The 17,103-nt window shown below is 40.6% G+C and overlaps 1 protein-coding gene across 9 annotated transcripts in view; it reads right to left on the reverse strand.

The window, feature by feature from the left end:
• The window catches only part of tp53bp1 (tumor protein p53 binding protein, 1), a 118,352-nt gene that overhangs the window by 55,029 nt on the left and 46,220 nt on the right, over window positions 1–17,103 (reverse strand). For 7 of the 9 annotated variants that reach the window (XM_061975089.1, XM_061975095.1, XM_061975091.1 and 4 more), the window contains 3 exons: window positions 14,510–14,680; window positions 14,366–14,429; window positions 3,759–3,854 (listed from right to left, as the gene is read on the reverse strand). In XM_061975089.1, the coding sequence (XP_061831073.1) occupies window positions 3,759–3,854; window positions 14,366–14,429; window positions 14,510–14,680 (331 nt within the window). The remainder of the gene's footprint in view (window positions 1–3,758; window positions 3,855–14,365; window positions 14,430–14,509; window positions 14,681–17,103) is intronic. The other 2 variants (XM_061975096.1, XM_061975090.1) reach the window with 1 other exon arrangement.

Genomic DNA, 17,103 nt, shown 5'->3' on the forward strand with positions numbered 1-17,103 from the left:
GTCAGAATATTTATTGTCATGCTCATCTAAATGAGAAGGCATTCATTTAAATTTAACAGGTAATGGCGCTAACATTATAGGAGCTATTTGTACCTTACAACAGATGACTGCTGCTGCCTGGGATGAGATCGGCGCAGTTCAAAAACACAACATTCATTGCATGCTGTATGTAGAAATGTTTCAGCATATTTTGCTCGTATGTCCTCCTCTTGATGAAATAGCTACTTTGGAATTAGTACAAGTAGCGCTGTTTTCTTGTAAAATATCGGCAAACTTCGGAGCGCTTCGTCCTCCGGTGCCGCCATGTACACTACTGTTCAAAAGTTTGGGGTCACATTGAAATGTCCTTATTTTTGAAGGAAAAGCACTGTACTTTTCAATGAAGATAACTTTAAACTAGTCTTAACTTTAAAGAAATACACTCTATACATTGCTAGTGTGGTAAATGACTTTTTCTAGCTGCAAATGTCTGGTTTTTGGTGCAATATCTACATAGGTGTATAGAGGCCCATTTCCAGCAACTATCACTCCAGTGTTCTAATGGTACAATGTGTTTGCTCATTGGCTCAGAAGGCTAATTGATGATTAGAAAACCCTTGTGCAATCATGTTCACACATCTGAAAACAGTTTAGCTCGGGACAGAAGCTACAAAACTGACCTTCCTTTGAGCAGATTGAGTTTCTGGACCACCACATTTGTGGGGTCAATTAAACGCTCAAAATGGCCAGAAAAAGTGAACTTTCATCTGAAACTCGACAGTCTATTCTTGTTCTTAGAAATGAAGGCTATTCCATGCGAGAAATTGCTAAGAAATTGAAGATTTCCTACAACGGTGTGTACTACTCCCTTCAGAGGACAGCACAAACAGGCTCTAACCAGAGTAGAAAAAGAAGTGGGAGGCTGCGTTGCACAACTGAGCAAGAAGATAAGTACATTAGAGTCTCTAGTTTGAGAAACAGACGCCTCACAGGTCCCCAACTGGCATCTTCGTTAAATAGTGCCCGCAAAACACCAGTGTCAACATCTACAGTGAAGAGGCGGCTGCGGGATTCTGGGCTTCATGGCTGAGTGGCAAAGAAAAAGCCATATCTGAGACTGGCCAATGAAAGAAAAAGATTAAGATGGGCAAAAGAACACAGACATTGGACAGAGGAAGACTGGAAAAAAGTGTTGTGGACGGATGAATCCAAGTTTGAGGTGTTTGGATCACAAAGAAGAAGGTTTGTGAGACACAGAACAACTGAAAAGATGCTGGAAGAATGCCTGACGCCATCTGTTAAGCATGGTGGAGGTCATGTGATGGTCTGGGGTTGCTTTGGTGCTGGTAAGGTGGGAGATTTGTACAGGGTTAAAGGGATTCTGAATAAGGAAGGCTATCACTCCGTTTTGCAACGCCATTCCATACCCAGTGGACAGCGCTTGATTGGAGCCAATTTCATCCTACAACAGGACAATGACCCAAAACACACCTCCAAATTGTGCAAGAACTATTTAGAGAAGAAGCAGGCAGCTGGGATTCTATCGGTAATGGAGTGGCCAGCGCAGTCACCAGATCTGAACCCCATTGAGCTGTTGTGGGAGCAGCTTGACCGTATGGTACGCAAGAAGTGCTCATCCAACCAATCCAACTTGTGGGAGCTGCTTCTAGAAGCGTGGGGTGCAATTTCTCCAGATTACCTCAACAAATTAACAGCTAGAATGCCAAAGGTCTGCAATGCTGTAATTGCTGCAAATGGAGGATTCTTTGACGAAAGCAAAGTTTGATGTAAAAACAATCTTTTTTCAAATACAAATCATTATTTCTAACTTTGTCAATGTCTTGACTCTATTTTCTATTCATTTCACAACGTATGGTGGTGAATAAGTGTGACTTTTCATGGAAAACACAAAATTGTTTGGGTGACCCCAAACTTTTGAACGGTAGTGTAGCTCTCTTGATGCTTTCTGGCATCACTACGCACATTGCATGATGACGTCATTCTGACCAGGAAGAACCGTTAACAAAATGGCAAGCGATTACAAGGAATTAAAACAGTGGGAACCGGTTCTGAACAAGAAACGGTTTTCGGTTCTTGTCCCTACTAACGACTATAATGTCTAACTTTACGCCGTGTGCCGGTGCATCTTCAAATCTCCATTAGGACATGTGTGTGTGTAGAGTGTGCAAGTTGTCCCGTGTGTGTGGGTTCTCTCCGGGTACTGGGGATTCCTCCCACATTCCAAAAATATGTATCTTCGGTTCACTGGATACTGTAAAGTGTCCATAGCTGTGAATGTGATTGATTTTTTCTCTCTGTGTCCTTGTATTAGCCCTGCTAATTTTCGTTAGCATGTCAAGGAGCTAGTCCATTGTACGTTAGCGTTAACAATGCTGTACAGTGCGACAAATTTACTCGCAAATGCGCTTAAAAATAGACCTTGCGACTGAAAAAAAAAAACGTCACATGTGGGAAAAGGGATTTCAACCCATCCATCCATCCATTTTCTACCGCTTGTCCCTTTTTGGGGATCAACCCTTTCATTGTATTTCGCTCTTAAAATAAATACATCCAAATTTGATAAAACTAGTAACATTTTCACCCATTTGTATAGCATGTTTGAAATAAATTTAAACCATACCCAAATAGACAAGCAATTGATCACTCGCGCAGAGAGCTGTGTGTTTCAATTTCTCATTTGCTTTCTGTATTGTGTGCATGGGAGCAACCGCATTAACTTAAGGAAACATCTTTGTTTTTGACTTGATTTGTAGACTAATTTGCAGTTTTACATAATTGCTTTTTTTCCCTTTTTTTTTTCTCTAAAGTATAGGGATCTAAAAGTATCACGACGAGTCATAGTCACAAAGTTGGCAACATCAATCACTCCTGCTTGAGCGAGGGCAAAGACGTAGCGCCAAATCTATATCCATCCATCCATTTTCTACCGCTTATTCCCTTTAGGGGTTGCGGGGGGCGCTGGAGCCTATCTCAGCTACAATCGGGCGGAAGGCGGGGTACACCCTGGACAAGTCGCCACCTCATCGCAGGGCCAACACAGATAGACAGATAACATTCACACTCACATTCACACAAAAAAATGATTTTCAAGGTAAAAAAAATTTTTCAAGGTACATTTTTTTTTTCAAGGTTAAAAATGATTTTCAAGGTAAAAAATGATTTTCTAGGTAAAAAGAATTTTTAAGGTAAATTTGTTTTTTCAAGGTAAAAAATGATTATCAAGGTAAAAAATGATTTTCAAGGTAAAAAAAAATTTTCAAGGTAAAAAATATTTTTCAAGGTAAAAAATGATTTTCAAGGTAAAAAAAATTTTTCAAGGTGAATTTTTTTTTTCAAGGTTAAAAATGATTTTCAAGGTAAAAAATGATTTTCAAGGTAATTTTTTTTTCAAGGTAACATTTTTTTTCAAGATAAAAAATGATTTTCAAGGTAAAAATATGTGGCATTTAAAATGTGTTTGTGGCGGGCTGCCACAAATAAATTAATAGTACACAGTAGCTTCCGATCAGCTTGTTAATAGAAATATTTAATCATACGATTGCAGGGCAACAACTTTATGTAGTGGCCGTATATTTTAATGGCAATAGGGAGTTAAATCTGTTGTTTGCAAAGTGTACCTAACAAAATGGAAGGTAAATATTTATTGTTGAAACATTCCAAAAGGAAATTAGGATGTGAGCTTGTCTGTGTGGTTTCCCCAAAAATCACAATTCTTTTGGTAAGGTAACACATACTGTGAGAAACTCATAGACGCTTACCTCACAAGTGTGCCGTTGCCTCCAGGAAGATGGCTGTCATCCTCTGCCTCCTGCTGTCGGTGCGCCTGCCTGACACGACTGAACACGGATGGACTGCTGGGACAAAACAGATCTGTTGTTTAACAAAGACATTAAACCAGCTTGACATACTTACAAGTTATAAATTAAATTGATCACATCAGGTAGTGTTTTGATTGAAAAAGAAATACAGCAGTGCTAACAGTAACAATTTCAATGACTTTCAATGTGTGCAGTAGCTACTTTAGCCACAAAATTAGGCACACAAGCACATTCTAATGATATTCAATTCAAGAGTTAAATCAAAATATATATTTTTGCTTAAGGTTTGATTAGTTTAACTATTACGCTTGTATATAATGTAGGATATTCAGTTGCGATCAAAAGTTTATGTACACTCTGTGGTTTTAATGATTTATTTGAGCTGTCAATGGTGGAATGATTGAACATCTTCAAAAAATGTTTAAATCAAGAATTAGGTGCATACATTTCCTCATATTTACACAGGATCAACATTATACATATAAGCTTAAATATATACAACAGTCACCTACATCTTCTAATAAGTGATTCTGAAGGATCCAGACTGTCTTCTGATTTGACAAGGCCAAGCCCCATTAACTTCTTGCAAGTCATCATGATTGACTGCAGCTGTTAGTATCGCTTTGGCAGCGTAAAATAATTATTTTGACAGCACTTATTGGATCAACCGATTCTCAGAACTCCTTTGTGCAGCTTTTGTCTTTTACTTCCTCTCTTTTCCCTCATAAACTATGCACTTCGGTGGCATTCTAAACAATAAAACACAATCCCAATAGGAGTATTTCAGACTCACAGTAAATATGTACCGACACAATAAGACATACAGATTAGTCGTACTGCATGACTAACCTGCCAAACAGAACAGGTACAAAAATGGGATGTTCACTGCCCACAGAAAAACAGATTTACATCATCATGGAGTACATGAGGACGAATCAAGGTGAGTTCAAACCTAAAAACACTACAGCAGGGATCTCAAACGTACTTGCACAGGGGATCAAAATTCTAAGCACATGAGAAACAGGATGAATTGACCAAACACATCCCACTGCCACGTTTGTGTGCATGCATGTGACTCTGTGTAAGTGTGCATTAATTTGAAAGTGGAGTGGAGGAAATGTGCCTCTGTGTTCGTTTGTTCTTGCTTGCTTCCGGCAGTCTAAGCGTCTGTAAATGCATTGTGACTGGTGACCGTGGGGAAAAAAGAGGCTGATATACTATTGGAAAGAACTGCTTTGTGTGCATGCTGAGACCATGGCCGTAACTACCATTGATGACAGGAGTTGTGTCCTCTGTGTTTTAGTAAGTTACAAAAAGAAGATATGACTGACTGCAAATGCACTACCGTATTTTCCGCACTATAAGGCGCACCTAAAAACCACAAATTTTCTCAAAAGCTGACAGTGCGCCTTATAACCCGGTGCGCTTTATATATGGATAAATATTAAGATTCATTTTCATAAAGTTTAGGTCTCGCAACTACGGTAAACAGCCGCCATCTTTTTTCCCCGTAGAAGAAGCGCGCGGTGCATGCTGGGATATGTGACGTTTCATTTCCATTTGTGTGTTTATGTAAAGACCCCAAAATGGCTCCTATTAAGTGTGTTGTCTGTCTAATTATAAATAATGCAGACGAGGCGTGTTAACTGAGTTCTCAACGTTTACTCACAGCGTGCTCATAACCACATTCTAACTGCCAGCATACAACGCTTCTCAGGGCTACCGCGCATGCTCGTAACTATCGTTGCATGCTGGGTAGTGTAGTTGTTATATTTGCTAGCTCATAACAGCACATTGAGAGACACGCTTACGCGCTTAATTCAATACTCGCCGTCATTCCGGGTGGATTGACAAAAGACCTCCAGCCGCTAGATATTGGTGTCAACAGGGCATTCGAAGCTAGACTGCTAACTGCGTGGGAACAATGGATGACAGAAGGCGAACACACCTTCACTAAGACGAGGAGGCAGCGCCAGACGACGCCAACATCTGCCAGTGGATCGTAAATTTGCCCAACTTTTCACTTCGGACACCGAAGACGAAGGATTTACGAATGAAGAATAACTTCAGAAAGTGAGCGCTATGTTTATTTTGTGTGTTGTGACATTAACGTTCGAGCAACATTATGTTGCTATTGCTCTGCACTATTTTGAATTTTACTATGTTTGTGATTGCACATTTGCGTACATTTTGGGAGTGAACAGAGTTGTTAGAACGCTGGTTTTTAATATATTATTAAAGTTTGACTGACCTATCTGACTGTTTTTTTGACATTCCCTTTAGCGCAGCGTAGGCGCGGCTTATAGTCCGGGGCGGCTTATTGGTGGACAAAGTTATGAAATATGCCATTCATTGAAGGTGCGGCTAATAATCCGGTGCGCCTTATAGTGCGGAAAATACGGTATGTTAAGGACTTTGTGTGCGATGTACATCACCATGTGGTGGATCATCCTTTCTCAATATACGATATTTGGTCATCCACAGCTGGCTACAACTCCAGAAAACAACGTAACGCAATGAAGTCCACTTTTACTTTAAACACCATTCGATTCGAAATGCGCTGTCAACATAAAGTAAACATTAAATTATACTGACGTAACTAATGTTGGTTTCACCTGAGAGATATTGATGTGAAACACTGTTGGTATAATACCTGCCCTAAACGCATAATGCACTTTGCGTAAGGCTTCGCGATTCGTGGAGGGGTGGGGTGTTTTTTTTGTTTGTTTTGTATGCAGAAGTACATGCCAAATGAATATTTTTGAATGACAAGGCCCTTCATATAAAATGTCCCCCCCAACGTATTCCTGGCTTTGTTATGCTCTGTCCCTGATTAGAATATGGCGACAGATTTCCCCCTTTTCCTTCCGGCGGCTCTCGTGGTGCGCCTCATTAGTACTTATGTTTCAAAGCAGAAGGTCTTGGGCCCTGTTGGAGTTGAAATTATAACAAGGTTTTGAAATTTCTGTTTTAATGATGTTAAAATTGTTTAATACGCTAAACTTTTCAGCATATTGATAAAAGTGGATTGTTACAAAATGATGCTGATTGTCAAAGATAGATTAGGGGTGCCCATTAGGTCAATCGCGAGCTACTGGTCGATCGCGGAAAAATAGACCTAAAAATTAGCAATCATCAGTCTTCCCTATGACGTCACTTTCGTCACATGACTGACATTGACAGCACCTGAGGATTTTGTGAGATGACGCTGGATTCTGCAAGCTCACTATTAAGAAAAAAAACAACCAGCAGGAAGGCGAGAAACACTTTTTATTTAAACGGACTCTCGCGCTTTACCTGCTGTCAAAAGCCTGAATACCGACCGCACAGTTTCTGTCTTTACAACAAAGGCGCTCCTCCATCCTGCCAGCGCTGACAAAATAAGAGTGTCAGAAAGCTAGTGCACACAAGACAGCAAGCTACAGAGTTTGCCGTCAATGTCTTTATTTCTTGTAAAGTGTATAAAAATAAGTATGGAAGCTGGACAAATAAGAAGCCAAAAAACCAACCACTTTCATGAGGTATTGAACAGAAAGGAGGACTTTTTTTTGTCCTCCACAATGTAAATTCGAAAATGTGGAAATTTCTGTGAATCCTGTCTGAATCAAATCATTGCAAGTCATCAATCAGAATCAGTTAATACACAAACTTATATTCTTGTCTTCATGAAAGAAAATAATTTATATGTGTTAAAAACATGCTTTTATTTTTATTAAACACCTTTAACATGTTAATAAAATACGTCTGATTCATAAATAAATAATAGGTTTGGTTCTTTTATGGATATATTATGGGTCTACTGAAAATGTGACCAAATCTGCTGGGTCAAAAGTATACATACAGCAATGTTAATATTTGGTTACATGACCCTTGGCAAGTTTCACTGCAATAAGGCGCTTTTGGTAGCCATCCACAAGCTTCTGGCAAGCTTCTGGTTGAATTGTTGACCACTCCTCTTGACAAAATTGGTGCAGTTCAGCTAAATGTGTTGGTTTTCTGACATGGACTTGTTTCTTCAGCATTGTCAACATGTTCTCAATGAGGTTTAAGTCAGGACTTTGGGAAGCCTTAATTCTAGCCTGATTTAGCCATTCCTTTACCACTTTTGACGTGTGTTAGGGGTCATTGTCCTGTTGGAACACCTAACTGTGCCCAAGACCCAACCTCCGGGCTGATGATTTTAGGTTGTCCTGAAGAATTTGGAGGTAATCCTCCTTTTTCATTATCCCATTTACTCTCTGTAAAGCACCAGTTCCATTGGCAGCAAAACAGGCCCAAAGCATAATACTACTACCACCATGCTTGATGGTAGGAATGGTGTTCCTTGGATTAAAGGCCTCACCTTTTCTCCTCCAAACATATTGCTGGGTATTGTGGCCAAACAGCTCAATTTTTGTTTCATCTGACCACAAAACTTTCCTCCAGAAGGTCTTATCTTTGTCCATGTGCAATGTTAAGGGCACCTTTTCTAGCTCCTTCCTCAGACTACAGAGGTGAGCAGTGCATTCCTGAAAAGGGCTGCTAAGTCACTCAGGGGGCTGCCAAATCCCACTGCTGTTTTGGTTAGTGAGAAGCCTGTGTGTAGGTCTGCAACTACAGCTGCCAGTGTATCCACACCTACTCCTTCGCCGCTAGCCTATCGCCACAGGGCTTAGTATGAAATTCAACTACTTGCGCGTGAAATGGTTTAAAGTGGAGAGAACTTATGCAGCATTGCCCACCAAGCCCATCTTGGTCCAATGGCAAGACAAAGTCAAGACGACTGGGGATGAACCTAGATGCAGAAGCTAACGTAAGCTCAACTAAGTCAAACCCCTGTGGGGTTTCACTCCAATATTTGGAGGGGTTGTTTCCCCTAGCCTTACACTATCCCTCGTACTCACAAGGCAGTGAGGCCATTTGACCCATGACCCATGACTGGGAGTTTGTTGGTGGGAACCAGGGCATATCCACATGCCGATGGGCCTGTATACAACACCTCTGGGGGCAGACTACCTCAGAGTCCCTGATAGATTAGCCCAAGGCGCTCAATAGCCATGTGTCGCCACGGGGGAGGCTCTACCTAGGGCGGCTGTGTACTGGCAGGGACAGACTTACATACTCTGCAATCCCTTTCACATTTTCTGCTAACCAGCGTTGAAAGCGACAAGCCCACAACACACCCTGCAGACACACTCGGCGCATCACAACAACCATTGTCTATGAATGTTCTCATTCATTCAGGTCATTCAATCAATCGCCACTGGACTGTTTGGTTTGTCTTAGAAGACGTTTCGCCGGTCATCCGATTAGGTTTCATCAGTTCATGCTCATAGACTTAGATTGGTCTAGATTGATTTTAGATTGGGACTAGAACTGACCAATCTAAGTCTATGAGCACGAACTGATGAAGCCTATTCGGATGAGCGGCGAAACATCTTCTAAGACAAACCAAACAGTCCAGTTGCGACCGATTGAATGCCCTGAGATCACAACAACCTCTATGACACAACACGTGATAGTCCTACCTCAATGAAAACTTTTGTTATTTTGGAAATTTATAGCATTGCTCAAGGTAATATTATTTACAGTATATAGTGCTAGGATACACATAATTTCAGCCTTTCAAATCTCTTCTTGGACCACCAAATTTTTTACCTCTGTATTTGTCAAATTCTACGGCCGTGGCTGAACGGCATCATTTATCATCATTTTAACTTTTGGGCAAAGGTTACAGTATTTTTATGCACGCAACAGCAGAACCCTGGAGGTTTGTAACTTCAGTTGAGATGTTGCTACAAAAAGGTAATTTCCCTGAGTCTTTTGCAGAATCCGGAAAAGTTAGCAAGTCTGAGCATGCGACTAAGAAGCAAGCATTTTCAAGCATGCCCTGCTGTCAACAACTCATTTCCCTCTCAAAGTTCTTTCATTAATTTGCTATTTTGTAAATTGCCTCTTATTCCTTGATTACTTGTTTACATCAGTTATTCTCATTAGTGGTTTGGCAAATGGCAAGCAGTGACCCAAACTGTGGATCCATCCATCCATCCATTTTCTACCGCTTGGCCCTTTCGGGGTCGCGAGGAGTTTTTTTCAAACTCAAATACTATAGCTTATATAAAATAAAAATATATTTAAGTGCGGTATGAAATTGAGTTAGTGGAAAATAATGTGTTTAGTTCAATGATCATTCAGGAACAAACTCAAAAATTATTTGAACTGTTTTTTTAGTAAAGTACATGTTGTATCTGAGGAGTTGAATCAGAGGAAACAAACAGACAGTGTGATACAAAAAATATTTAGATATAGAGGTCTATTTTTTCTTGGGATTATCTTGGTAGGTAAGTTCATTCTTCCAGTTTAGGCCAATAGTTTTGTCACAGATATTTTGTGCCTGCCTGTGTGTCCGCATTAAGGGTAGAATTTTCAGCACGCAATCTTTAGCTCCAACAGTCCCAGACATTCATTGAAATTGCAGCAAATGTGGTGTTTCAACTTATATCCTAGTGCTGGATATACACTACCGTTCAAAAGTTTGGGGTCACATTGAAATGTCCTTATTTTTGAAGGAAAAGCACTGTACTTTTCAATGAAGATAACTTTAAACTAGTCTTAACTTTAAAGAAATACATTCTATACATTGCTAATGTGGTAAATGACTATTCTAGCTGCAAATGTCTGGTTTTTGGTGCAATATCTACATAGGTGTATAGAGGCCCATTTCCAGCAACTATCACTGCAGTGTTCTAATGGTACAATGTGTTTGCTCATTGGCTCAGAAGGCTAATTGATGATTAGAAAACCCTTGTGCAATCATGTTCACACATCTGAAAACAGTTTAGCTCTTTACAGAAGCTACAAAACTGACCTTCCTTTGAGCAGATTGAGTTTCTGGAGCATCACATTTGTGGGGTCAATTAAACGCTCAAAATGGCCAGAAAAAGAGAACTTTCATCTGAAACTCGACAGTCTAATCTTGTTCTTAGAAATGAAGGCTATTCCATGCGAGAAATTGCTAAGAAATTGAAGATTTCCTACAACGGTGTGTACTACTCCCTTCAGGGGACAGCACAAACAGGCTCTAACCAGAGTAGAAAAAGAAGTGGGAGGCGGCGTTGCACAACTGAGCAAGAAGATAAGTACATTAGAGTCTCTAGTTTGAGAAACAGACGCCTCACAGGTCCCCAACTGGCATCTTCATTAAAGAGTACCCGCAAAACACCAGTGTCAACATCTACAGTGAAGAGGTGGCTGCGGGATTCTGGGCTTCATGGCAGAGTGGCAAAGAAAAAGCCATATCTGAGACTGGCCAATGAAAGAAAAAGATTAAGATGGGCAAAAGAACACAGACTTTGGACAGAGGAAGTCTGGAAAAAAGTGTTGTGAACGGATAAATCCAAGTTTGAGGTGTTTAGATCACAAAGAAGAACGTTTGTGAGACGCAGAACAACTGAAAAGATGCTAGAAGAATGCCTGACGCCATCTGTTAAGCATGGTGGAGGTCATGTGATGGTCTGGGGTTGCTTTGGTGCTGGTAAGGTGGGAGATTTGTACAGGGTTAAAGGGATTCTGAATAAGGAAGGCTATCACTCCATTTTGCAACGCCATGCCATACCCAGTGGACAGCGCTTGATTGGAGCCAATTTCATCCTACAACAGGACAATGACCCAAAACACACCTCCAAATTGTGCAAGAACTATTTAGAGAAGAAGCAGGCAGCTGGTATTCTATCGGTAATGGAGTGGCCAGCGCAGTCACCAGATCTGAACCCCATTGAGCTGTTGTGGGAGCAGCTTGACCGTATGGTACGCAAGAAGTGCCCATCCAACCAATCCAACTTGTGGGAGCTGCTTCTAGAAGCGTGGGGTACAATTTCTCCAGATTACCTCAACAAATTAACAGCTAGAATGCCAAAGGTCTGCAATGCTGTAATTGCTGCAAATGGAGGATTCTTTGACAAAAGCAAAGTTTGATGTAAAAAAATCTTATTTCAAATACAAATCATTATTTCTAACCTTGTCAATGTCTTGACTCTATTTTCTATTCATTTCACAACGTATGGTGGTGAATAAGTGTGACTTTTCATGGAAAACACAAAATTGTTTGGGTGACCCCAAACTTTTGAACGGTAGTGTATTTCTTAATTTTCTTCTTCTGGGCTCCACTTACAGCTACAGTATGTGAGGGCGGAAGAGGCACAATGGTGATTGGACATTGGGGAGACTGACTTTTAGCAACCGTGAACAGGCACGCTAGCACACACAAACGTCCCGTGCAGGGCGGACCGACCAGTCCGCTATTATACAGAGTACCGTTGGATCTCTAACAGACAGTGTTTAATAGTTAAAGTGGTGTCGTTTTCAGTCGTGTGCAATTAAATTATTGCTACTTTTCATGGTAATTGGACACCCTTTGTAAGAATGGTTAGTGCACTGCATCCTATAATTACCACTGTGGTCACCATTGTTGTTTGTATTACGTTATTGCTATAGTAAGTGGGGGTTCTTTTTGCTGAAATTCGCCATGTGGGCTGAATGCATGTTGCTTTTCGTATGGTCCCCAGGAGTTTGACACCTGTGCACTATAGCAACTGTCAAGCATGGTGGTCATAGCATATGGTGCTTTTGTGCTTCCAAAACATTTGACTACAACTGTAAACCAAATATATATCTAGTAGTTTTCCCTTGTCACATGAAAGTAACCAAAATACGTATATACATTAGGCGTTAGTATATTACCTTGCAGCTCCTCAACAACAAACAATTTTAACTAAATACCTCCGACACTCAAATTGGGCATTATTATGTACTGTATGTGACAGGAGATTTTATTGGATCTCATGAGACTATGAAGATGAAACAAAAGAAATGGAAATACACCGACCAGCAATGATTAAGGCAATCTCAAGGCTCAGAGGAAAATAATATTTTCATTCACAATGCCTAAAAGGAAGCAGTTAATACAAACCCCGTTTCCATGAGTTAGGAAATTGCGTTGGATGTAAATATAAACGGAATACAATGATTTGCAAATCATTTTCAACCCATATTTCAACCCAATGAATGCACTACAAAGACAAGATATTTGATGTTCAAACTCATAAACGTTTTTTTTTTTTTGCAAATAATAATTAACTTAGAATTTCATGGCTGCAACACGCGCCAAAGTAGTTGGGAAAGGGCATGTTCACCACTGTGTTACATGGCCTTTCCTTTTAACAACACTCAGTAAACGTTTGGGAACTGAGGAGACACAATTTTTAAGCTTCTCAGGTGGAATTCTTTCCCATTCTTGCTTGATGTACAGCTTAAGTTGTTCAACAGTCCGGGGGTCTCTGTTGTGGTATTTTAGGCTTCATAATGCGCCACACATTTTCAATTTTGAGACACGTCTGCACTACAGGCAGGCCAGTCTAGTACCCGCACTCTTTTACTATGAAGCCATGTTGATGTAACACGTGGCTTGGCATTGTCTTGCTGAAATAAGCAGGGGCGTCCATGGTAACGTTGCTTGGATGGCAACATATGTTGCTGCAAAACCTGTATGTACCTTTCAGCATTAATGGCGCCTTCACAGATGTGTAAGTTACCCATGTCTTGGGCACTAATACACCCCCATACCATCACAGATGCTGACTTTTCAACTTTGCGCCTATTACAATCCGGATGGTTCTTTACCTCTTTAGTTCGTAGGACACAATGTCCACAGTTTCCAAAAACAATTTGAAATGTGGACTCGTCAGACCACAGAACACTTTTCCACTTTGTATCAGTCCATCTTAGATGAGCTCAGGCCCTGCGAAGCTGACGGCGTTTCTGGGTGTGGTTGATAAACGGTTTTCGCCTTGCATAGGAGAGTTTTAACTTGCACTTACAGATGTAGCGACCAACTGTAGTTACTGACAGTGGGTTTCTGAAGTGTTCCTGAGCCCATGTGGTGATATCCTTTACACACTGATGTCATTTGTTGATGCAGTACAGCCTTAGGGATCGAAGGTCACGTCTTAGCTGCTTACATGCAGTGATTTCTCCAGATTCTCTGAACCCTTTGATGATATTACGGACCGTAGATGGTGAAATCCCTAAATTCCTTGCAATAGCTGGTTGAGAAAGGTTTTTCTTAAACTGTTCAACAATTTGCTCACGCATTTGTTGACAACGTGGTGACCCTCACCCCATCCTTGTTTGTGAATGACTGAGCATTTCATGGAATCTACTCTTATACCCAATCATGGCACCCACCTGTTCCCAATTTGCCTGTTCACCTGTGGGATGTTCCAAATAAGTGTTTGATTAGCATTCCTCAACTGTATCAGTATTTATTGCCACCTTTCCCAAATTCTTTGTCACGTGTTGCTGGCATCAAATTCTAAAGTTAATGATTATTTGCAAAAAAAAAAAAATGTTTATCAGTTTGAACATCAAATATGTTGTCTTTGTAGCATATTCAACTGAATATGGGTTGAAAATGATTTGCAATCATTGTATTCCGTTTATATTTACATCTAACAATTTCCCAACTCATATGGAAACGGGGTTTGTAGAATAAAAGAACAAATCAATCATACCTGGTTGCCTTGGCAACAGCAGTCACCTTGGCAACAGATCCATCCTCATCTGATTGTGAGTGTTCTGCAAGGAAAGGGTTTTGTTATTGAGGAAGGACACCATCCTGACGATACAAGTATGCTGGGCAAGTCATACAAGCTTACTCTGCAAGCTGAACCGTTCCGAGCTTCCCTCCTCAACAGGGGTCACCAACTTCATCCTTAGACTCAGTTTAGTGTCCTCGTTCTCTGCAGTGTCCTCTGCTGGAACGATGTCTGCCATCACGACATCAGCGCCAACATCACCAGCAATATCTGACTTCCCGCAAAAGGTCTCTAAATAAACGGACAAGGAATACGACAATGCTCATCTTAAATATTGTTTCACAATTTGATATTTAGTTTTTCTTGACAATTCAGAATGTCTATCGCACTACTGCTCATAGAGTAGATAGAACTGTTCTATTTTGAAAACCTGGTGCTGGGGCCAAACTATTTTTCCTTTAAGGGGGGGAACATACCCCCAGTTAAGCCAGCGTTACTCTAATATGACCACGTTTTTCAGTAACGAGTAATCAGTTACTTATCTAAGTCACTGTGTGTTATATACAGGTAAAAGCCAGTAAATTAGAATATTTTGAAAAACTTGATTTATTTCATTAATTGCATTCAAAAGGTGTAACTTGTACATTATATTTATTCATTGCACACAGACTGATGCATTCAAATGTGTATTTCATTTAATTTTGATGATTTGAAGTGGCAACAAATGAAAATCCAAAATTCCGTGTGTCACAAAATTAGAATATTACTTAAGGCTAATACAAAAAAGGGATTTTAAAAATGTTGGCCAACTGAAAAGTATGAAAATGAAAAATATGAGCATGTACAATACTCAATACTTGGTTGGAGCTCCTTTTGCCTCAATTACTGCGTTAATGCGGCGTGGCATGGAGTCGATGAGTTTCTGGCACTGCTCAGGTGTTATGAGAGCCCAGGTTGCTCTGATAGTGGCCTTCAACTCTTCTGCGTTTTTGGGTCTGGCATTCTGCATCTTCCTTTTCACAATACCCCACAGATTTTCTATGGGGCTAAGGTCAGGGGAGTTGGCGGGCCAATTTAGAACAGAAATACCATGGTCCGTAAACCAGGCACGGGTAGATTTTGCGCTGTGTGCAGGCGCCAAGTCCTGTTGGAACTTGAAATCTCCATCTCCATAGAGCAGGTCAGCAGCAGGAAGCATGAAGTGCTCTAAAACTTGCTGGTAGACGGCTGCGTTGACCCTGGATCTCAGGAAACAGAGTGGACCGACACCAGCAGATGACATGGCACCCCAAACCATCACCCAACCATGCAGATTTTGCATTTCCTTTGGAAATCGAGGTCCCAGAATCTGGAGGAAGACAGGAGAGGCACAGGATCCACGTTGCCTGAAGTCTAGTGTAGTTTCCACCATCAGTGATGGTTTGGGGTGCCATGTCATCTGCTGGTGTCGGTCCACTCTGTTTCCTGAGATCCAGGGTCAACGCAGCCGTCTACCAGCAAGTTTTAGAGCACTTCATGCTTCCTGCTGCTGACCTGCTCTATGGAGATGGAGATTTCAAGTTCCAACAGGACTTGGCGCCTGCACACAGCGCAAAATCTACCCGTGCCTGGTTTACGGACCATGGTATTTCTGTTCTAAATTGGCCCGCCAACTACCCTGACCTTAGCCCCATAGAAAATCTGTGGGGTATTGTGAAAAGGAAGATGCAGAATGCCAGACCCAAAAACGCAGAAGAGTTGAAGGCCACTATCAGAGCAACCTGGGCTCTCATAACACCTGAGCAGTGCCAGAAACTCATCGACTCCATGCCACGCCGCATTAACGCAGTAATTGAGGCAAAAGGAGCTCCAACCAAGTATTGAGTATTGTACATGCTCATATTTTTCATTTTCATACTTTTCAGTTGGCCAACATTTCTAAAAATCCCTTTTTTGTATTAGCCTTAAGTAATATTCTAATTTTGTGACACACGGAATTTTGGATTTTCATTTGTTGCCACTTCAAATCATCAAAATTAAATGAAATAAACATTTGAATGCATCAGTCTGTGTGCAATGAATAAATATAATGTACAAGTTACACCTTTTGAATGCAATTACTGAAATAAATCAAGTTTTTCAAAATATTCTAATTTACTGGCTTTTACCTGTATATTAACTTTCTTCTTGCGTCTCGCTTACAACGGGAAGATAACAAGCCAAATAGAGTTTGTGAACACTGCTCCAAAGTACTGATTTTGTGTTGATTTATGGTGGATACAAACAAAGCATTTACATGTGCAAAAGCAGTGATATATGATCAAATAAGACGGTCAGCTAAGGACTTCCCCTCTCAATCAAACACAAAAAACCTGCCAGGTGAACAGCTGATGTTAGTACTTCCAGTGCTGACGTAAGGCAACCACCACCACATGACTTGCATTCCCGTGTGTGATCATACAATGACGGATATACAAAAGTACAAAGACCATAATGACCACAAAGATACAAAGTACAGCACAGGAACCCTCTCTAGACAGTGACTTATTTGTCATTGGCCCCTGGCACACAGTCGATACAAAATTTTACAAAAAACTTGCAATCTAGTTACTGGTACGTACAACATAAAGTAGTTAGTCAAGTACTTTTTGAAGGGGTAATAGGTAACCAGTAATTGTTATTTTCAAATTAACTGTGGAAACACTGCATGCCCCAACAAATGTGGTTTTACTCTA

The sequence above is a fragment of the Nerophis lumbriciformis genome, linkage group LG15, assembly GCF_033978685.3.
Source record: "Nerophis lumbriciformis linkage group LG15, RoL_Nlum_v2.1, whole genome shotgun sequence".
NCBI classification, from domain to species: domain Eukaryota; kingdom Metazoa; phylum Chordata; class Actinopteri; order Syngnathiformes; family Syngnathidae; genus Nerophis; species Nerophis lumbriciformis.